The sequence below is a fragment of the Ambystoma mexicanum genome, chromosome 6p (assembly GCF_040938575.1).
Source record: "Ambystoma mexicanum isolate Mex_15411 chromosome 6p, UKY_AmexF1_1, whole genome shotgun sequence".
In the NCBI taxonomy this organism is placed as follows: Eukaryota; Metazoa; Chordata; class Amphibia; order Caudata; family Ambystomatidae; genus Ambystoma; species Ambystoma mexicanum.
This window is the reverse complement of record NC_090935.1, coordinates 221,521,132-221,545,183: the sequence shown is the minus strand read 5'-3', so window position 1 is coordinate 221,545,183 and position 24,052 is coordinate 221,521,132. Positions and strand designations below refer to the sequence as shown.

At 46.9% G+C, this 24,052-nt stretch overlaps 1 protein-coding gene across 1 annotated transcript in view; it reads left to right on the top strand.

Annotated features, from left to right (window-relative positions):
• Positions 1 to 24,052, top strand: part of EPG5 (ectopic P-granules 5 autophagy tethering factor) — a 2,517,217-nt gene that overhangs the window by 920,606 nt on the left and 1,572,559 nt on the right. The window contains exons 16-17 of the mRNA XM_069626898.1: positions 13,572 to 13,831; positions 14,420 to 14,560. Of these exons, the coding sequence (XP_069482999.1) occupies positions 13,572 to 13,831; positions 14,420 to 14,560 (401 nt within the window). The remainder of the gene's footprint in view (positions 1 to 13,571; positions 13,832 to 14,419; positions 14,561 to 24,052) is intronic.

Below are 24,052 nucleotides of genomic sequence, written 5' to 3'. Positions count from 1 at the left end.
AACCTACACCCTGTGCTTGAACGGTTCAACAGAGACACTTCCCACTGGCAATCACTCCCCCTATCGCTGTTGGGCAGAGCCGCACTATTTAAGATGATGACCCTCCCCAGACTCCTCCACGTCCTCCAGAACGCCCCATTCTCCATCTCCAAGGAAACCTTTGCACTTATCGATAGGAATCTCCGCACACTATTATGGGGAGGGAAGCAATCCAGAATCGCCCTTGATACTCTCCAAAGATCGGTCTGGGAGGGAGGGATCGGCTTGCCCTGCATACGTACATACTACCTTGCAACACAGATCGGTGTGGTAAACGATTGGCTGCATGCAGACCCCACATTACCGCACATCCGTATCGAGCTGGAGACTATAACCCCGCTATCCCCACTCCAGACATTGTATGCCACCCACGACCAACTCCCGAGGCTTCCCAAGACGATTCACCACGTCCGCCGAGCTTGGCGAGAGGCACACAAACTGGTCGGCTGGAAGGGAATCCCAACACTGTCCCAACCTATATGGCACAACGCACTCCTCCCAGAAGTAGTGAAAATGGGCGCTTTCGCTCACTGGCACGCAAAAGGGATACATACACTGGCACATGTAATACAGGGGGGGCGCCTCCTAGACTTCGAGACTATGCAAGTACAGTTTGGTCTGACGCCCATGGACCGGTTCCGACACGCACAGTTGGCCCACGCCATCCACGCCCAATTCCCAGACATGACGGACATACCCCCGTGCTCTCCCATTGAGACCAACATCCTCCCCCAAGGCATTCCTTCAAAGGTCACCTCCACTCTCTATCAGGCTCTCAATTCTTTCGGGGCTACGCAACTTGATGAGCTCAGGGCGAAATGGGAAAGGGATGTGGGTCAACTGGAGCCGGAAGATTGGGTAGATGCATTGATGTCCCCCAGGGAAATTGGGATAGATAACAAACCTAGACTAATACAATTGAGAATACTCCACCGCTCGTATCACTCACGAGCTGCGATGGCCAGGTGGGGGGGACTAGATGATGGGACATGTATCAGATGCCAAATCGAGCCCGCCACCTTCTACCATATGATATGGGAATGCCCAGTGTTACAGCTCTTCTGGGGGGACTGTATTAGTAGGATCTCGGCTGCCATGGGAACACCAATCCCTAGGGACCCCAAAATGGTACTCCTGGGCATCTGGGGAGAAGTAGACCTGACAAAACATGGGAAAATGTTCCTCTCAATAGCGCTTGGGGCCGGTAAGAGACTTATCGCGGCTAAATGGGGCTCCGCTGACCCACTGTGCCTGAACCGATGGAGGAATGACCTAGACAGGTGTGCGGCCTCGGAACGCCGGATCTACAATGCGCGGGGTTGCCCCCGCAAATTTGAGAAAATATGGGGCAAATGGCTAGATGCGTAGTAAGCCCCGCCGGTCGATACAGCTCAACATCTTGCTTAACTTCATCTGCCTGCCTTGACATGCAACTGCCTTTGGCCCCTGGCCTGGTGTTGCCCCTCTTGCCTCAGATATTGTTTTTGCTGCTGCTATGCTATGCCTTTCTCACTTGTTGAATGTCGATGATTCATGTTGCTTGTTATGTTGTTATGTTGTAAAACTCAATAAACAGAGTTATAAAAAAAAAAAAGAATCTGATGACGTCCCCTTTATAAGTAACAGTACCTTTTTCCCTCGCCTTCCGAAGCACGGTTCAGCAGGCGAGCTATCAACGGTCTCGGTGGGGCTCCCGGAACCGGCCTCCTGCCACTGGGGATTCTATGAACCCTCTCCACCACGCATATCGTGGAGAACCACTCTGAGGCCAACGCCTCTTTCAGTATGCCTTCAACCAGGCCTTCCATGTCCCTCTGGTCCACCGATTCTTACAGGCCCACAATCCTAACGTTATGCCTCCTCGACTGCGATTCAAAGTCCTCCTGCTTCTCCTTGAGCTCTTTCAGGGCCTTCTGCCAGCCATTGCTCCTGACACCGAGCTTGCAACGTCCTCCACTCCGGATATCCGTCCCTCCGCCTCGTCCAACCTCTCACCATGTTTGTCCAAGCGGACCTGCATGTGATCCACCTTGCAGGTCAGCGTGTGCAATTTCCCATCAAGAGACTGTATCCCGGATTGTAAGTGCGTGAACATGACCTTAATGTCTTGAAACGCATGTTAGGGAGGAATTCTCCATAGTGGCTAATTTCCCTCACCTAGTGAGTACCTCAGCAGCTTTGCTGGATTTCAGGGGTTTATTTTTTTTCATGTTAAGAGTGTGACCCTTTTTATTCCCACTCTTACCTGCATTTTTGTGATAAGTGTTGTTCTTTTTATGTGTTCCATGGACTCAGAGTCTAACCAACTCTGGGGGCATCCTCTTTTTCTGTGTCGCACAGCACCCTCAGTGCAGTGACACTGGGTTGTCGTTTCGACTTCCAAGACTCCATTGCTGGGGCTGACTGCAGTCCCCCAGCAAAGGTAAAGTTGCCATTAACTTTATCAGGCTTTTTACAAATTGCCAGACTCGGCACACACTATCTTTTATAGAGTGCTGAAGGGGTCACTTTGTGCCTCCTTTGTCTGAAGTCCTTTTTGACTTGCATTTGGCACCACCCATAGTTTAAAGAATTGGCTGGTGGCAGTGGTACTACTACACTTTTCTTTTATTACCGTATTACATTAATACGCGCTAATGGTAAAAGCTACACATTAGCTCTAACCCTAAACCCGGCCGGGTTATATTGTTAATAACTTTACTCCGGGTGTGTTTTTCGCCATTTTCTTTGCTAGGGGTTCCTTTTCGCATCTTCCTTCGTGAGTTTCACTCACTTTGGTTTTCTTTGTTTGCCGTTTTTGGCGGGCTTCTGAACAGAAGCCCTGCCAAAGGCGCCTGGGAGTCTAGGGTAGGCAGGATGCGAGGGAGGGGTTTGAGACCCCCTGCCTTTGGTTCCCTTGGGAACCAAGTCGTACTTTGGTGTGATTGGTTGGGGCACTGTCCGGACTGGACAGTGACCCCCTGCTGAATGATTGACAGCCAGGCTGTCTGAATGGGGGAATTTAGCATAAATACCCACCACTTTCGACTGGAAAGAAGGTCGCCACGGGATCAAGGAACCCGACGAGGAGAGACGGCGAGGACAGCTACAGACGACATCAACACTGGTGGAGCCTTGCTGCAGGTTCAAATTCCTGCTCTCCAACATACGAACGAAGGTCTTCATCAGAATCTTCAAACCCTTCAGCTGGTGGGACCAATCAGCTTACTCGGTGCCTGGCCCCTCTCCCCCCTGGTCGAACTTTGGTAACGTCTTGCCATCGCCGTATAGCCAGTGGGAGAGACCCCAGACCGCACTTAGGGTACCGGAGACTTTTCCCGACGCTTAAACTCTGCTGCTACCTACTGTCCCGTGTGGCGCAGGACCCTCCAGTCTGCCTCCTCTTGTGCAAGTGAGTTGAGTGGTGGACACCGGAACCTGCAGGAAACCTACCTGGACCCACGACGCAGTTGGAGTCTTTGTTTTTCATTATAAGGTACTGGACACCCTTTGTTGGCTTTTCGGAGCTAACACGAAGGAAGTCGTTCCCGCCTTTCATTTTCGTAAGGGCTGGTGTGCTGCCTCCACCTCGACTAACATTGTCTGCTACAGTCCGTTTCATTTTGCGCCTGCACAAAGACTTAGTCGTTATTACAGAGAACCGTGTGATCTTGGGGAAATTGACTTTTACCATTGACTTTGGCGTAGGCCTTTTTGCAGATCTACCCTGTTGGTTAATGCCCTTATTAGATTGTGCTGCCTCTATTTGTTAGGACTGATCATTTCGTTTTACCTTGCTTGCCTTATCCTTTTAACCTTCTCATAGAGAGAATTGTAGATTGCCATTTATAGGTCTCCTTGCTTGGGACCATAGACTTGTCTGCAATTATTGAGTGTGTGTTTTACTTCGGTGCCTTGCGTTCACTCTGCCTCATCGATAGAATTGTAAAGTGCCATTTATAGGTCTCCTTGCTTGGGACTATAGACTTGTCTGCAATCATTGGAAGTGTGTTGTGAAGTTTTGACTATTTTCATGACCTGCCTTTTTCTCTCCCTTTTACCTAATTATTGGAGTGTCATCTAAGTTAAGTGCTCACCTCTGTTTTGACAAAAAGTGGTGTTTTAACTTCGACTTGTCTAGTAATTGCTAAAGGAGGTGTAAATACTTTTCTGATTGTGTTGGAACTTGCTTTTGATACATAGTGCTAGTGTATTTTCTAAAGTGTGTGTTAAATAAATAATTATATACTTTTGATAACAAGCTCTGGTCAGTGTTTGCTTGCTCTACTGTGTTTTTAGCCCTATTGTGTATCCTCTATATACTGCCTAACTCTTCTTGAGAAAAGTCTAACTGCTCAGCCACAGCTACCAGGTAAATCTGGGTGGTGCAGGCTGCTACCAATTAGGTTTACTGCTTACTCCTGTAGTCTTAATCTTTTTGAAGTGGTCCCCAAGGGAACTGCACAGGATTCTGCCTAACAACGCAGAAGAAGGATCCGTTCCTGAGGCTGGGGCACACTGCTCCGAAAAATCCACCATTGCTCCACTAGACTTAGTTTGGGCAGGTGCTTCAAAATGCAGTTTGGTTTGCTGTTTACCACTTTTTCTTGACTTCGACATGCTGCATAAGTGGGGAAGGAAGGAAGAGGACAAATACACATGCACCATACAATACTCCTGGCTCAAAGATCCCTCTCGCGCAGCTGGCTCCCCCTCAGTGCCACCTATATTTCAGATGATTCACCCCTCACCCAGGTCCGAGACCCCAGCAACACCCCAAGGGGAAGACAGGCGCGGGGTAACCCCAGCACCACAAGCGTGTAATTCGCAGCCAACAGCTGAGACCTGTGGATGAAGAAATTGTCACAAGTATATGAAATCTCCCGAATGAGGGATACTATACAGGCCCAGCTCCACCAAGCTCAATCTGCCAGTTCCGCAAGGCCTCGCTGAATCAGTCCTCTTGCACGCAGTGCTCCCGAACTCCAGGGAGTACCAGGGCCCCAGCGGCCTCCGAGCCCGTTCTACTCAGATGTGTCACAGGGCCAGTTGGGGGACCCACGCTGGCAGCGCCTGTTTGCCTCGGCGCCTGCACCACCCCACTTCAGCCAGCTGCCTCCAAGGGACCAAGGAGGGGATCGCAGCCGCAGCCCGCTGAGCATCGGCCAGCGCCACCGTCGGGGACTTACCCCCACAGCACCCCTCCACTCCATCCCGCAGAGTGCCCCACCTCAGCTGATCCCATCCCTGCCCCCAGTACAGCCCGGATCTCTGCACCCTCCAGCCCCTCTTCTGGCAGCTCTGTGGTCCTAACTGTTCAGTCTCAGGCAAACCCACTCCACGGGGTGCTCCCACCCAGCTGACCCCAACTTGCCCCCCAGTGCAGACTCCGGACCCCTTTCCTTCCTGCCCCTTCTACCAGCTCCTCGCACCTCACTGGCCTGTCTACCTTCCTAATCCCTGCTCCCTGTAACCACCTCCCCTCCCCTGCTACTGGCCCTGTGAACCTCAGGATCATAGTCCCAACTGCTCCTCTCCCCCCCCTTCCTTCTTTTACACCCACCTTCCCTTACCTATCTCTTTTTCCCTCCTCGGTTATGCTCTTGGACATAACTCTTCCCCACCAGCCTCCTCACCCTTCCCTCCCCACCCACCTCCCCCTCTCCGCCTCCCCTGTCCTCTCCTACTCTCCTTCTCCCTCCTCCTCATGTCCACTCCCCTCTTTAATCCCCTCCAACTCTTTTTCACCGTCCTAATCTTCTCTACCCCCCCACTGTCCAACCCTCCTCTCTCATCAACATTGCTCTCTGGAACGCTAGATCCCTCTGTAATAAGACTGCAGCAGTTCTAGACATGTTCCTCCCACTCAACCTTCATTTCCTTTGCCTTACTGAAACCTGGATCCCTCCTCACAACACTACAGTCCCAGCTTCCCTAACCACCTCTTCTTCCTCCTTCTCCCATATCTCTCGTCCTACTGGCCATGGCGGAGGTCTTGGCCTCCTCTTCCACCCCAAATACCTTTCCTGTCCTTCCTCTCCCTCTCTTCCTTCTTTCCCCTCGTTCGAGTATCTTTATAAATCCTTCTCCTCTCCTCACCCCATCTTCTTCCTAATCGTATATCGACCACCTAGCCCTCTCTCTTCCTTCTATGATGACCTTGATCACCTCCTTTCTCTCATCTCTCCCTCTCTAACTGTACTCAGTGACTTTAATCTTCACTCACCTTCTCCCACTCACTCCTCTCCCCTTTCATCCATCCTTGACTCCTACCTGCTTTCCCCTCTTCCTTCCTCTCCTTCTCACTCCTCTGGCTCCACTCTTGACCTCATCTTCAACTCTTCCTACCCCTCTTCTACTGTCTCTACACTTCCTCCCTATATATCAGATCATGCTCTACTCTCCTTCTCCCTTACTCCCCTTCCCCTTCCTCTTCACCTAAGCCTTCCCCTTCTATCTTTTCACGACGTGACCTTCGTAGCTTTGACCCTTCCCTCTTTCTTGAAACTTGCTCTTCTTCTCTCCCCTCTCGTCAAGATTTCTCTTACTATCGGCCAATGAGGCACTTTCTACTCTCTCCTCTTCTATCTCCTCCTCACTCGATCTGCTCCACCCCCTTTCATTCTTCCATCCAACCCGACAACCCTCTCAACCATGGCTCTCTCCTCAACTCCTCTCCATGCGACGTCTCCTCCGACGTCTTGAGAGACTCTGGCTCAAATCTCCCTCACTTTCCAACCAAACCTCCTACTTGTTTTACGACTCCCTTTACGACTCTTGCCTCTCCTCGGCAAAATGCTCCTATTACTCTAACCTTCTTCAATCACAAGCCTCCCACCCCCGCCATATCTTCCAAACTCTCTCTCGTCTTTTTTCTTCCCCCAACCCCTGATCCCTCAACCTCCTCCACCCTTTCTCCCTCTAATTTTGCAAACAACTTCTCCAAGATTCTTGCCCTTCGGCAAAAGATCAATTCCTCCTCTTACTGCCCACCCTTTTCCCTTATCCCCCACAACCTGCATGACTGACTTCTCCCCTGTCTCCTCTTCCGATGTCTACATCCTCCTCTCCAAAACTCACCCCTCGTCTGCTCCAACTGACCCTTTCCCCTCCCTTCTTATTCCTAAAATATACCCTCTTCTTATCCCCTACCTAACTTCCTTCTTCAACACCTGCCTTTCCTCTGCCACCTTCCCCTCTGCTTTCAAGCATGCCACCATCATTCCTATTCTGAACAAACCTTCTGCCGATCCCCTGATCACCTCTAACTTCCATCCTATCTCACTCCTCCCATTCCTCTGTAAACTTCTTGAGCGCCTCGCCTACTCTCAGCTCTCATCCTTTGTGACTGATCTCTCTCTCCTTCCACCTACTCAATCTGGCTTCCGCCCTAAACACTCTCCTGAAACAGCCCTCACTTACATCCTTAACTCCCTCCTTACCCCGCGACACTCTAAGAAATCCTCTGTCCTAATTCTTTTTGATCTCTCTGCTGCCTTCGACACTGTCGATCACCCCCTTCTTCTCAACACTCTCTCTTCCTTTGGTTTCAAAGGTTCTGTTCTGAAATGGCTATCCTCTTAGCTCTCCTCCCGCTCTTTTACTGTTTCCTGGGGAGGTCGCTCCTCTCCTTCCCAGCCTCTGGAATACAGAGTTCCCCAAGGCTCGGTACTTAGCCCTTTCCTATTCTCTCTCTACACCTCCCTTCTTGCCCCTGTTATCTCTTCATTTGGCATCTCTCACCATTTCTACGCCGACGACACGCAACTCTTTCTTTCCTTTTCTTACTTCTCTCCCGACCTCCACCTTAAACTCTCTTCCTGTCTTACTGCAATCAAAAACTGGATGTCTTCTCGCTTCCTTTTCCTTAACACCGAAAAAACTGAAGTACTTTTCTTCCCCTCCAGCTCCCTTTCCCCTCCCACTCCTCCTCCTTTTATTCATTTTTCCCCCTCTAATCTTAAATTCTCCCCCCACGCTCGCAACCTAGGTATTCACTCCTCTCTCACTTTTTCCCACCATATCTCACCTCTCGCTCCTGTCGCTTCCACCTCTAAAATATTTGCAAGGTCCGCCTCTCTCTCACTTTCCATGCAACCAAACTTTCAATTTCCTCCCTGATCTCTCGCCTCTTCTACTGCTCCTCCTTACTCTTTGGTCTACCCACTTCACATCTCGCTCCTCTCAAATCCATCTACCATTCTGCCATCCATACCCTCTGTCTCCTCGCCTTCCGAACTCTATCTCTGCTTCCCTATCCTCCCTTGGCTGGCTTCCCTTTCACTCCCAACTTAAATTTAATTTCCTCTGCTTAGTCTTCAGATCTCTCAATGATCTCGCTCCCCCTTATCTCTCTTCCCTTCTCTCTTTCTACACTCCCTCTAGCTCCCTTCGCTCCGCTGACCACTTTCGTCTCACTGTTCCTCCTTCACCTTGTGCCTCCTCTCGTTTCCGCTCCTTCCAACTCCCCTCCACTGGAACTCCCTACCTCTCTCAATCCACTCCATTCCTACCTTTTCCTCATTCCGCACCTCCCTTAAATCTCTCCTTCTCCATTCTCCGCCATGATTCCCCTCCCCTTATCACTCACCCTCTCCCATCCTCTCCCTCCTCCCCTTAATTACCTCTCTCCTCACCCTCTTCCACTCCTCCCACACCCCCTTCGCCCCTCCCGTTCCCCTTCTCCTCCTCCTACCGATCCCTCCCTCTTCCTCCCAGTTCTACTCCACTACTCTCCTCACCCCTCCCTAATTGCTCTACATAATGTTTTGTTGGTCTGATTCAAAATTCGAATTTGTTATTCGCTTCCACTGTTACTGTTAATTTGTTATCGTTAAATGTACCCTGTTAAAATGTGCAGTGCTTTGGTGTAAAGCGCTATATAAACCTAATAAATACAAATACAAATACCAATACTCCAATAAGCCCCCTCCGTGGCAGCATCCCACCAGGCCAACACACGGCAGGGACCCCCGCGGGCAGATCCCGGCAGCAACTCCGCACCGCCACACCTCCGCTGCAACAGGCAGGATCCTTCCCGCCAGGCTCGTCACGCGGCGCTTCTCCTCGGTAGGTTTCCTCCGGAGCCGCTCACAGCCACACGCCCGTCTTCTTCCCCATCCGGCGACTGCGGCGTCCCCACTGTACCGCCGCCTCCACGCACTGGGAGACCCCGCCAGGCTTGCTGTGGCCGCCCGCAATTAGGGGGTTAAGTGCCGCGACTCTTCACTGACCCGAGCGGGACAGCGCGCTTCTCCCTAGGCAGGGCTCCCGCGTGGCGGTTTCGCCCACACCAGGTCCGCCCCTCCTCCGCTCCCTGCAGGGGCCCTCCGTCTCCGGTTAGACTCCAGCAATCTCCACTCGCTTCTCTCTAGAGGCGCAAAGGTATCAAACGCCGGCGCACCATAACAGGGTGCTAAATTATCCCCAAAGTCGGCAGGATTTTGTCCGGATCTCCAGGGGTGCCGAAGAGCTTCACAGACCTGGGGCCATATTGGTCGGGCTCTCGAGCGCCCCCCCCAAATATATTAATACAGTTAGAAATATTCTGTCCTGGATTCTGTATGAAGCAAGTCACAAAAATCTTATGTTAGGAACTTTATGTTGCGGTTTCTTTGTCATCTGTTTTCTCCATAATTTTCATGTGCTTATAAATGTTATCTGCTGGTTCCTGCTTTTAGCATTTTACAAGCGCTTTAATTACTGTTGGGAACTTTATTTCCTTATCACAATTCGTTGGTCCCAAATTCCAGCAAGGGTTGCTAAACCGGTCAGGTGTGAAAGGACCTGATTGAGGCATGCCACTTCTGTGGTTGTGAATCCCCATAAGATCGACCAGATTCTCTGACCTCATGGCTACTCCTTGCTATTCCTTGTTCTTGTGAATACGTGTAGTATTAAAAGGCTTTTACAACTCATTGCTAGATTTCTTCAACCCAGTATCAACAATTTCTCTTAATTCTGGTCTGCTATGTTGCCTTCATACTTAGTTGTTTGTCAGACTATATTCTGCCAGTCCATGTATTCGGTTTTCAGTCTTGTGCCACATCAACTAACCGTTCCTTTTTAAAAAAAAAAAAAAAAAAAAAAAAAAAAAAAAATATATATATATATATATATATATATATATATATATATATATGTTTTTATTTTTATCTATGAATTGGCTCTCCGAAATGTTGTAGGCAGGCATAACTCATCACACTAGTAAAGACAACATTCTGGGAACACTCCACACATTGGCCCTCTTAAAACACTAATGCCAGTCTTAAAATCATTACTGCTGCAGATAGGATAGATCAACTCAAGTCTTTTTGCTGGAACTGTGAGACCTCACCTGTTACTTACTGGAAGACTGCACATTTTTAAACAAATGCATTGTGGACTAGTGCATCCACTTCTGTCGATCCCTATAATTTGGTCTGAAACTTCAGCACTGTGGAAAAGGCAACTCCTCAAAGCTTGTATGCATCGTTCTTACCAAGAAGGCGTATGCCAGATCCCAAGCTTTCTCATACATTGTAGACCAATAGTCAAATGCCCCTCCCTCAAACCACACATCTACTAAACAGCCCATTCCTGCTGGCCTTCAGGACAAAGCTTAAGACCCTGCTCTTCAATAATTACTGATTGCTCTTATAATCACAGTCGCTCCAGGCTGTTACTTTTGGGGTGGGATCAAGCCCAAGCATGATTTGCATATGATCTTTCCCCTTTCTGTAATTGCTTGGCAGGCTAAAAGAACAATGGTTTGGATGGTTGCCCAGAGCTGCACCAGAGATTATGATTAATTTGAAACCTGCCAGACATAACCTTTTTTTTTTTATTTGTCACCCCGAGTGGGATGGGTATGCCCAACAGGGGTCCTGCGTCTGTCTGGCCTAGAGACCCAAGCTACTCATTACTGATGACTCCTATGAGGCAGAATCATGTCTGGGGATGCTTGTGGTCTCCTGCAAAAGGGATGTGACCTAGCAGTTAGGGCTGCACTGCCCCTTTTGGTTTGGGATTAAGCCTGATTTGCATATGGTCTTGCCCCTTTCTGTAATGGTTTGGCAGGCTAAAGAATGATGGGTTTGGAGGGTTGCCCAGAGCTGGGCCATTCATTTGAAACCTTCCGGCCATCACCTCTTGTCATGCTTTGTTAATGATTTCGCATCCTCCAACATTCTCTCCTACTTGGTAATATTTACAGAACTGTAAGAACAAGTTCCCTACTTTATAATAGCCACCTAATTACTAGCTCTATCCCCACTATTTCCTCCTTTGTGTAGTCCAGCTCCTCGTAAGCATCTTATGATAGAAATGGTTGCGGTGGACTGTTGGTCATGAACGAAGGCACTGATTATCTGATAAAACATTTAAAAATGTTTTTCAGACCCATTCTGCATTTCTCATCTTAGTGATACTGAAGCGTTTGTGATGTATTAACACAGTGGGAACTCCCATACGAGATTTTTACACAGCCCTCTGCTAAGGGATGTGCAGCCATCAAACCTAATGGCAGAACTCCATCCTCAAGGAACCCATACCTTTTTAAAGGTAGGTAGCAAGGCAAAGCAGTCCTTCTGTATTACAGGCAGGAAGGAGAGCTAGTAGGTAATTTAATTTCACACAGATACCCAAAGAAAATAACCCACACTAGTACACTGAACAAATCACACATATGAACTCTATCAGGTCAATGCCCTGAGGGCACCAAAAGGCAAGAATACATTTAGGCTCATTGTCCCAACACATTACACTCCTGGGTAAAAGATATACCGGAAACCATTATAGTGATACATTGTTATCCAGTATTTTACATTAAGAGGAGTGGAATGTAAGACTTTAAAAATACATTTTAATATCAAGGACATGCTAAAATAAGTCTTTCGATCTAAAACTCTAGGGCTATGGAGAGAACACATGGAAAATACAAGTAAATACATGTAAACGTTCCTCGAGTCAGAGTTTGCCGCCATCTACTTGTGTGTAGATGGCGGCAAACATCCCCAGGGGACACCAGAGAAGATACCTAAGAAGAGAACGAGGGACTGGTTCGAACCCCAACAGCCCTAGAGGAGGTGCAGTCAAGCAGGATTCAGCCCCTAATCAAAGTAATTGAGGAAGCACAGTAGAAACATGACTGCACAAACCTTCAACCATGTACCACAGGGCTCCCTGAGGAGAATATTTCAGAGTTACCCACCTACTCAGAGCCCAGAGTTAGGTACTCATGCTAGTTCCCAAAAAATGGGTTCCCAGAAGATGAAACAACCTGTTGTGTATCGCTTTTCTTTTGGCAGATCATCTTAAAGGATCTGAACTCGGGGCCAATGACACGCTCAAGGGTCAAAAAGAAGAACAATTACTCTTGGAGTGGAAACCACTAACCAGAAGCGAAAGCAGTTTGGCTCCAGGAGGGAGGAAAACCTAACCAAGCGGGTTCCAACTGCTCCACGAACAAAGAAAGGCAGCTCACCAACAGAAGATGGTCCCACAAAGAGCACTGTGGTATGGGACAGTGTAGACGAGCAGATGAAGCGGGGTATTGGGGTCCCAATATCCTTTCAGGCAGTGGCAGCTTCCCACACCAAGGCAGACGATCCAGGCAATAAAAAACTGGAAGCAGTGGTAAAAAGGCTCAGAAAACAGTCCAAGCACAGGAAGCTTTGCCCAGCCAACAATGGGCAGGGGTTCAGCAGAAGGACGAGGCCAGCCTACAAAGGACGCCCATCAGCTGCCATTCCAAACCAGAGCTTAACCCAGGACACAGGGTCCAGCCAGTATAGCCAGATCTGGTCCTAAATATTTCGCAACAGCATCAAAATGGTGAAAATTCTCCAGCACGTAAGTAAACCTGCTGCACTCTTGAAAATCCACCAGATTTAAGTGTAAGAACGAGGGTCTCCGTAGCTATTCCAAAGACACAGGGTTTTGGCGACCAGCCAATCAGATTGACGATTGGCCCAAAAAACTGCCAAACAATCTGTACAACCCCATAAAATATGTAATGGTCATATCCAGGGCTAGGGGGTTGATTAACCCAGCCCAATCACTTTAGAATGTGCAAGGCTGGGCACAATTTGTGCACAATGGCCATTTTAATACTGCCTCTTGGTTTGCGGAAATAAAAGAATGCCCAAGAAACAGACTGAGTTTATGCCTTAAAAAAATACATTAATACATCAGTGTCTACCAAAAAGGTACATTGGGCTATTATTTCAGTAAATCTGCTTACACCTCCGTTGAAGCCAAAACTAAAATACAGCCGCCACCAGCTTCCTCCCGGGAACCAAAATAGGAGCTTTAAGGGCACCCAAGACCATATACTGACAAAGGTTTGCAGTAGTCGGGGGACTTCAGTAGAAGCCAAAATAAAGAGGTTGCTAAAAAGAGAGCGCTGAATTTCCAACAATGAAACTGCCCTAACAGTAGCCATTTAGATGTACACTAGACTATCCTGGCTTTACTTAAAAAGCATGTTTTCGTTGCAGTGCCTTGCCTTGGTTTGAATAATAAATGCAAGCAGCGTTTGTGCCTTCATTTCTTTATTTATGCATCTACTCTAGGTATCGTACTTGGCGAGTGTTGTGCGCTTGGGACAAACAGCCGAGAGTGCTTTCAACCAGTGGGCCTGGGACCTGGTGCTGAGGTTGAAACTTCACAGAAATGACCATTTTGTTCATCACCATCCACATCCTGCTTCCGTCTCCAGCACTGCGCCCGACTTGACTGAATCAACCACGGTTCACCCTCTTATTAAAGCTGTAAGAGCAGGAATCCCTATTGGCTGCTATCTTGCATTGGCAAGCACTACTTTGGGTCACAGGTAAACCACAGTTCTGTGTTTGTATCACTAACGTATTGATTACTTCATGGATTGCAGTGGGCATTTCCCTTGGTCTCTGGTCTCTGGTCTATTTAATGCACAGTATCGTTGTCTTCCAGAGGCTGCATCATTAGCAGTTTTTATTTTCCCCATCCTCTTTTTTGGTGAGTGTTGCAGGCCCAATGCTTCTTTGAGAGTGTTACCGGCTGCTCTTCTATAAACTACAAGCTCTTATGCAGCAGTGCCACCCACTTAAATGGACCCAGTATCTCAGGCTGCGCAGGATCCAGCTTCTTATAAGTCTGAACTCCCTTGCGTTTTGCATCTTGGTCATTAAAAAGCGTAATTGTCATCCACAGTTCGATATTCTTTGTCACCCTCCAGGTGTCAGTAAGATGTTCACCTTTCCTCACAAGTCTATTTATGAGCCTGAATTGGCAATATATTTGGTCACAATTGCAAGGTATATTGAGGGTGTCATTATGAGTCACCCGCTTGTAATAATCAGTGTGAACAGTCTTTGAAAAAGTGCGTACTGTGGTATATTCTTACATTATTTCTGTGGTTTGTTTCCTTATTTTCTTGTAGCATTGACACGTTTTGTGCAGAAGGAATCCCTTTGCTTGGTGTCCTTGTGCAGTCCCGCCATCTTAGAGCCGTCGTCCATGTGTTGGATAAAGTATTGCCTCTCTTTTACCCGTGCCAATACTATCTTCTGAAGAATGATCAGTAAGTAGATTCTTATTGTGACGTTGATAGTGTATTATTTATGCACGCAGTGTAGTGCTTATTTAGGTTGTTTAAAGGTTTGTAGTTAGAAATCCAGTATCTACACAAACACTGTTTGCAAACGATTACACAGTCAGAGTGGAAACGAGTCAATGATAATAAAAATAAATGCATTCTTACTGTTAAGGCGTTTTTCTCACAAACCACAGGTGAGGGCTGTACAACCACTAACCTTAAGGTGGGTCAATGCACGAAGCCCAAAAGGGATGTCAAACCACTCTTAAAATTGTAACATGGCAGATGAGTCAGACTTATCTCTAGGAACAGGGTGTAGGCACACACAAATGTACTATTAGTCCACACCTGATCCATAGAAAATAAACTACACTGATGCACATTTATTATGTTACACTTATTTAGATCTCTTTTAGTTAAATAAGTACATTAGCAATAAAATACACAGTACAAAAACTCCCAGTGCATTATAAAAACAGTAAATTCCAATTAGGACACTCTACACCCCTGTATTAAAATGTAGTTCCACTATCTAAGGAAAGTGGAGCGGGTGGAGAGAAAAGGGGAATCGGAGATACAATCAAGCACACATTAAAACATACCGTTCAAATAAATAGCATCTGTACAAAAATAGTACATTTGGCCTCATTACAAGTATGGTGGTACAGGAAAAAAGTGGTGGAAAATCCATTACTGGCACTTTTTTGGTGTTAGCGGAATTAAGACATGTTTTCCCGCACAGCCAAATTATAATTTTGGTGGATTTACTGCCAGTGGAATTACCACATGTAAATCCGCTGATTTTTGGAGGAAAAATTGCAAATTGGCTTCCAGGTTGTTGCTGGAGATAAATCTTTGCTTTAACTTTACCTCCACAAATCAGTGGTTTTACCGCTCTATAATTCAACTAGCACTAAATCCGCCAAAAATCTTAATAGAGTCCTATGGACTCACTGTTAGGCAGAAACCTGTGCAGTCCCCTTTGGGAACACTGCAAAAGATTTAGGACTACAGGTTTTAGCAGTAAACCCACTTGGTAGCAGTCTGTACCACCCAGATTTACCTGGTAGCTGTGGCTGAGCAGTCACACTTCCCTCAAGAAGAGTTAGGCAGTATGCAAAGTATACACAATAGGCACTCAGACACAATAGCACAAGCAAACACTGACCAGAGCTTTGGTATCAAAGTATATAATTATTTAAAAACACAGTTTGAAACACTCCAGCACTCTTATCGTAAAACACTCTAAACAGTTACTATTATAATATATACAACCCTTATTCCTTATCAGACAAGTCTTAGTTAACACCACTTATTTCCAGACAGAGGTGAGCGCTTAACTATAGATGGCACTCCAATAAGTTCATGAAAAAGGGCGGGAAAAAGACAGAATATGTGAAGATACACCACTCTAAGATTTAGGAACACTTTTAGCAAGGCAGAAGAGAAAAAGTCACTGGTGAGCCAAAGTCCATAGGCTGGGCCCACTCTTAGAGAGAGCAGAGCACAAATGCGCCCAAGATCACACAGTTACACTAGGCTTTGAAAGTCTTGCAGAGAGTTCGAAAAGAGTTTAGAGAGGCTCAGAAAAGTTTAGCCAGGGTGTCCCAGGCTAACCCAGGTTCGAAAGCCGGGGGCTAAATCTACCCCGTACAGTCGGTGGCAAGGGAAGCCAGGCGGAACACGGTACCTTAAGTGGGAAGGATCCTCCAGCGGTGGCAGTTGTTCCTGGCAGCGGGTGCAAGTCTAAGCGTCGTCCAGAGGAAGAGAAGATCTCGACTTGGAGGAAAGATGAAGGTGGTTGCACTGCCAGGGAAGAAACCAGCCGCAGAGTTTTCCGGTTAAAGGTATTACCCTTTATTTCGCAGTCGTGGTAAAACGTGGTATTCTGGTTGCCGGGGTGCTTGGCACAGGCAAGGTGGCCACAAGATGCGTCGGGAAGGCGAAAAGACGGTGAAACTGGTTATCCCCACCAGTCAAAGGAAGAAGACTCTGCGGCGGGAGATCTCCTCTGTCGTTGGGAAAAGTGGTGAGACGTTTCAGCAAGGCTACACCGGTGGTGTTGTCGTAGCAGGTCGGCTCAGCTTCTCCCTCGTCGGATTCTTAGGTCCTGTGGTGACTTATGAAGTTCCAGTCCCCAAAGCCCTGCTTTTATGCAGAAAACCCCCATTCACTCAGCCTAGCTGTCACTCAAACATGCTAAGTGGTGAGCCGGCCGGCTCACTACTTGGGCCAATCAGGATGGAGTGCAACTTGAGTTGCCTAGGCAACTCAGTCCAGGGTGCCTAAATTTCCCTCCACCCCTCCTAAGTACCCCAGACAGAGTGGCACCACTTTGGAGGGCTTCTGTGGAGAAGCCCGCCAAAAAGTGGAACAAAGGGCTCGACTTGGGTTGGAGTCACAGAAGAGAACACAAACGCCATTTTAGAACCGAGTTTTGGCAAAAAATACCAACCGGAGAATTAATAATAATTAAATAAACCGGCGGTATGTTCGAGGCTATCGTAATTAAATAAAGATAGCCTCGAACAATGGGAAAATCCCATAGAGAAATATTTGCGGTTGAATATAAAAAGTAGTATCCACTGCCACCAGCCAAAACTCGATCAAGGGGGACGGAGACGTGCCCCCTCGACTAACAGACCCCGGGGCAATCGAATTGCCCCAGCTAGTACGTCCACAATATGATGGTATGATGGTTTGTACTGGTTCTGTTCAGAATTCAAGACTAGTAAAGTCAATGGTGACTTTACATGCCCTGGGAGACAGTAGTCAGTCCCAGGGTATGGAGTCTATACTGGGGGGTCACTATGACACCCCTGTGTTACTGCACTGAGGGTGCTGTGTAACACACATCACAAAAACACATGAAGCCCTATGGAGTAAAAGACCCCATAGCCCATTAAACACATCTAGAGTCAAAGGAACACACTCAAATCATGTCCAAGAGTGAGGGTAAAAGAGTCTCACTCTTGGCAGGAGAAGAAAAATAAACCCCAAAAATCCAGCAAAGCTGCTGGGGGACTCACTAGGTTAGGAAATTCAGCCTAAACAGAGAATTCTCCCTAACACTCACAAAATGGGGTATTACACCGCCCTACCACCACTTGTAATCCCCTGGTACTGTGGCCAAGTGGCGGTAACGGTAATACAGTTTGGTGGTAAGTCTGTGTATTCACAGCTGAATTATCACCAAACTCATAAAGAGGCTTGTCATGAGACATACCACACGTCTTACTAGATTAGAGGTCCACCATCTGGTGATAGGTACACATTGTATTGAGAGAAGGGGCCAGACATTTAAACATAGTCAAAATAGTCGTACGATGGTTCAAGAGGAGCAAAACAATTTCTAAACCCAGCCAAACACCACCAAAACACAACATGGATATTACCATATATTACCAAGCCCTTAAACTTCAGTGGAAATAGTTTGTGTCACCAAACATAGTTACATAGAAAATATGCATTCACATTTGCAGAAGTGGCGAGCACAACTTTAAAAATACATTAAAAAGTAAAGATACGTGCCCGAATTTTAGTCATTGGTCTCTGACTCACTACAGGAAAAATGTCTAATGGTGGGCAAGTACTGACAAAGTCACAACGGGACAAAATCGGTATATAATCTGCATGTTTGGGGGGGGAAATGCAGGTTAGTCCCAGTTCTCTCTGACAGGTGTAGATTTGGTGGCAAACCCCAACTGGAGGGACAAAAGGAGACCCCAATGAAAGGATCCAGACATTGGTCTGAGAACTAGGAGCTTCAGAAGAATGTGCAGCGCAGCAAGAGATGCCCAGATAGAGACCCCTGGGACCACTGAGGGTAAGTATCTTGAATAACACCCCACCCCAGAACACAGTGGCGAGTACTCACACTATTTGTTTCCCAAACGTTTGTTCCAGGAAGGTGAAACATCCCGATTAGTACGAGTCTTCTTTTCTAGGTGTAGTTTACAGGACCGGCTTCCATTTAACACTAGGGCAATGATGATCCCAACAACGGAAAAGTAGAATCAGCAGGCTTCCCACAAGGTAGGCCATCAAGCCAGAAAAAAACAATGACGTGTGATAAACCAGAGGGTGTTTCACAACCTAGTCCCCAGGGATCCCATACTCAGGTGGCCAGGGAAAGGCCATCACTTTTGGATCCCATCCCTGGGGGTGGACAAGCGAGGGAGGAACACCTGGGTAGAGTGTTGATTGGGGGGGGGTTGGGGGAGAAGCACCCTATGGTGAGACATGGTATCCCCCTTTTCCCACAGCCCATCTAACCTCTATCCCTACCTATTTTATGGGAAACTACAGCTCCCAAAATTCCCCCCCCACTTCACTTGCAATGGCTCTGTCCCTTTAATGAGATCAGGCAGAGTCAGTGTCACGACCCTCGCCCAAAACCCCCTCTGGCAAACCCATTGGCCAGGTGGAGTCAGGACTCGGGCCTCTAGAGCCTGACATCCTCTTCAAAAGCCCTCATGGGGCCAGTCCTGGCGCCTTTGGCGCCAGGCTCATACACCATGAAAAACAATGTGCTTGGGAACTACTTTATTGTATTGTCAGCCAACATGGAGGCATCCACATAGCTTGGTTCCTAAGAACTAAGCTATGCGGTCTAGTGTTTTGGGTGGGGTAGCTTAGGGACTACTTTACCTGGACTATTTTGTTGGGGCTATTTAAACCACACCCGAGCAAGACAACACGCTTTGCGTTACTTTGCAGCTTGCAACGTGACCCTCACCGTGTCCAGCTATTCCCTCGAACCTCGGAGAAGCTGAACCTGCAAGGAGACAAAAAGAACACCATTAGCAGCAGCATCGTACCTGCAGTCTTCATCTTTAAACACTCGCAGCTACTGAGAACAGCTTCCTCGAATCTGCACGCCTCCCGGACAGAACGACCTGAAAGAGGAAGATAGAAGCAACATTAAAGAAAGCAGTAGAGACATTTACAAATTATGAACTGCTCAAAAGCCTTACCTGGCTGGTCGCCTCTCGGCTGGCACCACTCCAGACATTCCACTTGCGCTGAAGAACACTGCGACCTACAAGGAAGGAAAACACAGGTTAGCAAAGGCAAGACTTTGCAGCGCTGCGCATAGCGCTTACTTAACGCATCATAACGCTCTTAATGCATCTTACCTGCAGTCTTCATCTTTAAACACTCGCAGCTACTGAGAACAGCTTCCTCGAATCTGCACGCCTCCCGGACAGAACGACCTGAAAGAGGAAGATAGAAGCAACATTAAAGAAAGCAGTAGAGACATTTACAAATTATGAACTGCTCAAAAGCCTTACCTGGCTGGTCGCCTCTCGGCTGGCACCACTCCAGACATTCCACTTGCGCTGAAGAACACTGCGACCTACAAGGAAGGAAAACACAGGTTAGCAAAGGCAAGACTTTGCAGCGCTGCGCATAGCGCTTACTTAACGCATCATAACGCTCTTAATGCGCCATCATTTACCAGCTGGGCTCAACCAAGCCAGTTCGCCGCACTGAAGCTCTGCATACCTAAGGGAGAAAAAAGAGACATTTTAAACAAAGAAAGGCATGCAGGATAGCAACAAAACTAAAGAACAGCAATAAGACCTACCTGAACAATATCAAACGGCTGGCGTCAGTGAAGTAACTGGACCGCACTCGCCCATGAAAGACAACGCGCCCCTGCAAAGAAGGCAGGACGCAGAGTACGCCTAATTCTACCACAAGGCAGAACCTTTCCCGCAGACCACATCAGGGCAAAGCTGAGAAGAATACCAGCGAGTAACCTGGCTGGGTGGCATCCCTGTGGATACCAGGTGATCGTAACAGTCAGGCACATAATTCTAACTACACACACCTGTCACTTGTTAACCCTCCCTGTCAGGATAAAAGGTAGCGGACACAGGCACACGAGAAGGAGCAGCTCTTCTGGGGCTGATGCAAACCACGCTAACAATGTTGGGAAGGCCAAGGGGATGATCAGCACTTTCGGAGAACGAGAGAGAGCCAGGAGAATTCCATACTTTTGGAAATGTGATTTCAATCCGGCACTTCACCTAAGTCAATGCCTAGCGTGTAATGCACAACTGAAACCCTTATTTATTCATTTGTGTCTTCTGAACGATGTAGCACTTATATCGCGCCCCTCTCTTGGAACCCGCCCAGTCACACTGAACTAGGAATCAGGCTGGTTTGAAAAGTTAAAATATTTATTTATATATATTCACAATATTTTCAATGGGGATACAATAATCACCAAGGGGTGATGCCACACTAAGCAATCTCTTTAATCACCAGGAGGAATAATGAGCAAAAACAATGCAGCAGGCCAATAATACTTTTGTGGGTGTGTTCAAATCAAATATCAATGTGGTTACTCTTTCCCCCTGCACACTCCTCAACCCCCCAATATGCAATGTAGAGATATAGGAGGAGAGAGAACAGGTTTCAGGAATGCAGAATTCAAGCAAATGTCAATCCCAATTCCCCCCTAGCAAACACAAGAGAGAAACAAAATTGATTGGCAAACCGTCCAATGGTTTTTTAAAGTAATCTAAGAATGGATTGGGTAAAACACTAAATATGGCTTAAATCACTGAAATTGTTTAAATTCTAATGGGAGCCACTTTATATGATTGCACACAAACACTAGCAATGATTTGAGAGTCATAAGCAATGTGAAAACTTAAATTTGAGGTCGGGTGCAATTGAAAGCTGTTTTACACGTGATAGATTTTGCCAAAACGAAAATTTGCGGCAAACTTTTCCGCATGCGGTAATCGCGGGAGAACTAAGGATTTGGAATGCGGTTTTGGGTTCTATAGAAAGCTGAGAATGTTAGCTACAAGCAGAAATTTCGTTTCTAGCATAAAATTTGAAGAAGTTATGGACGTTTTCATGGAAGTCATTTTTTTCAGATAGGTGCAACAATGAGAAACAGGGATGCACTTTTAAAAGACAAACAAGATTTCTTTACACTAGGGGATGACTTATGAAGAAGCAAATACTACACGGGAGTACAGCCACCAGACCAAACCGCATCTGGATCAGGTTTTTGCCTGCGGAGGAGCTTGCCTTCTTTAGATGAAAAATATCAGCGCAAAGATCGGTTTAACACTACTAGTACAGAAGGAAGATAATAGGGATAAGATAGAGGGTTCAGGCAATTCAAAATAATTCTAACAATGCAGTTCTGGATATAAGAGGATGGGTTTGAGATAGGGATTACTATGGACAGTACATAGGCTAGTGACAGTCCTATACTATGGATACTCACTATATATGTTTGAATGGAACCGTCAGGGATTCTGGTCAGTCAAGATTTCTGGACAGGAATTCTGCTGGGCACACCGGACTGGACAGGGTCTGCAATCAGCAAAGCGCTCTGGTCACCGCACAACAGGACTGGACAGGATTGGCACAGCACAGGATTGGGTTTAATCTGCCGTTGTTGGTTATGAAGATAATTCTTTGGCAGGCAAACAGTTACAGCACAGCCTGGCTGTTTCTTTTGTTTCCCCTTTAAGTTTGTGGTATGGGTTCGGTTAGTTAAGGCCCAGCTGAAAGTGGTTCAGCTATGCAATGAGCCTTTCTACTTGCAAAGTTTCTGGAGTCTAGAACAAGGAGTATGGATGGATCTCCTTCAGGGTGCTTCGCCTAGATCGGGATGGTGGGTGGATCTGTGTGTGTTTCTAAGTCCTCAGCTGTCTCTGTTTATGCATTTGATAAAGGGGTGTGTATGCTGAATTATCCTAAGCGCACCCCCTTGGCAGGCTTCTCTCCCTTGATTGGAGGAGAAAACAGGGTGTCACCATGATATGGTTTTATGAGGCAGAGCATCCTCCCCTTTGCCTTTTGAACATAAACTCTACTTTTGGTATAATACATATTTACATGTGTGCAATCTTTATAACAATAACATACATAGATCACATATTTTGTGGAACAAATACTCTTCCAAGCCCCGTCGCTGTAGGATCTTGGGTCTGGATTTGACAGAATTTCGCACTTTTTGTCCGGGACACTATCTAATTTATGCAAAATTTGTACACATGTGCGCATTGTATATGGGCCTAAGCGTGTGAAGTTTCATGCTTCTGACATAAATACATTTGCTGCAAAACCAGAATTCTCACTGTGCCTTCCCAGAACATCGCACAGAGTTCTGGCATCTCTTAAAATGTGCACCCAAAAATCACATTAACAATGCTGTTAATTCTATAATTTTTACAAATTTGCACAGTCATTTATCATTATTTTAAAAAATATGCTTTCTGTGCTTGTGAATCCACAAATGGTTGTCTGACCCCGCCTCCTTTTCCTCCTGGCAGGTCTGAAGCAATCTGCCCACTTCCTTCTGGGAGAGGCCATTTTTGACACTTCACAATCTGCATATCCTTTCAGCCAGAGACAGTCCATTGTCACCTTCTGCTGCAGCCCAAGATCTCCTCCCTTGATCTAATTCTCATAAAGGTGTGATTTCCTGGCCTTGGTGGGAAGCAGAAGGGAGGTGCCTTTTGTTGGGAGAAGCTGTGTAACTGGTTTGGTGGCTTTGAGTTCAGCTTAAATTCAATGTCATTTTATTACATTTTTCTTGGTTTAAAACAAAACTTGCAATTTTCAAACAAGCAGCTAGAACTCTTATTCCAGCTGCTATACCATGGAAATTAAATGGTTACAACCTAGGTTCCTCTTGATAACAGGTCACTTAGTTTCCAGACATTTGATTTCAATTGCACAAGTTTAAACTTCTGATGCAAACTACTGACAGCTGTCATACAGGCGGCCGCTGGTAATGCGCCCATATTTTGACAGTTTTCACAGGCAGGCACATTTTTGCTGTGGATATTTTGATGACAGGTTCCGCTTTTCATAACGTATGTTCATAATGATTTCTTAAATGAAGTGACGGGTAACACCCAGCAAGGATATTGGATGTTTTATGGTGTGTTGGACCAGCATTCTGTATTTTCAGCAACCTAGAAAAAGGGATTCAAGAACAATTTCTGGGTTTCTTTCAGTAAAGCACTGCCTTTCATTCAGTTTCCATTTTTACTTGGTGGGCAGCCCAGTGACCTCTTTCAGCAGCATCTTTTTGTGCTTTGTAGAGCGCAATTTCCATAGATTTTGGCGCACATAGGGGTTTTGCGGCCATTTTGATCATTCTTGCACCATCAGCACACAGGGATGTCGCAGGGCAGAGCAGAAGTGGGTCAATACATCCCACACAAAGCTGTAAGCGTTCTAAGACTGAAAGTGATTGGGAAATAAGGATATACCTTCAGAGTGCTTCAAAGCAGCCTGCTGCCCTCCCGGGTGAACGACAAGGTCGGGGAGGAGCAGAGGAGGTATTGCTAACGGCCTTGACTGCTACATGAAAGGCGTTGAAGAAAGAAACCCAATTAACACGGCCGGTGAGTTATCGAAGGCAAAAAAAGGCTGGTTTGTGTTAAAGGCAAATGAAACTTTAGCAAGAGTTGAAGGTTGTGCGTGTGCCGA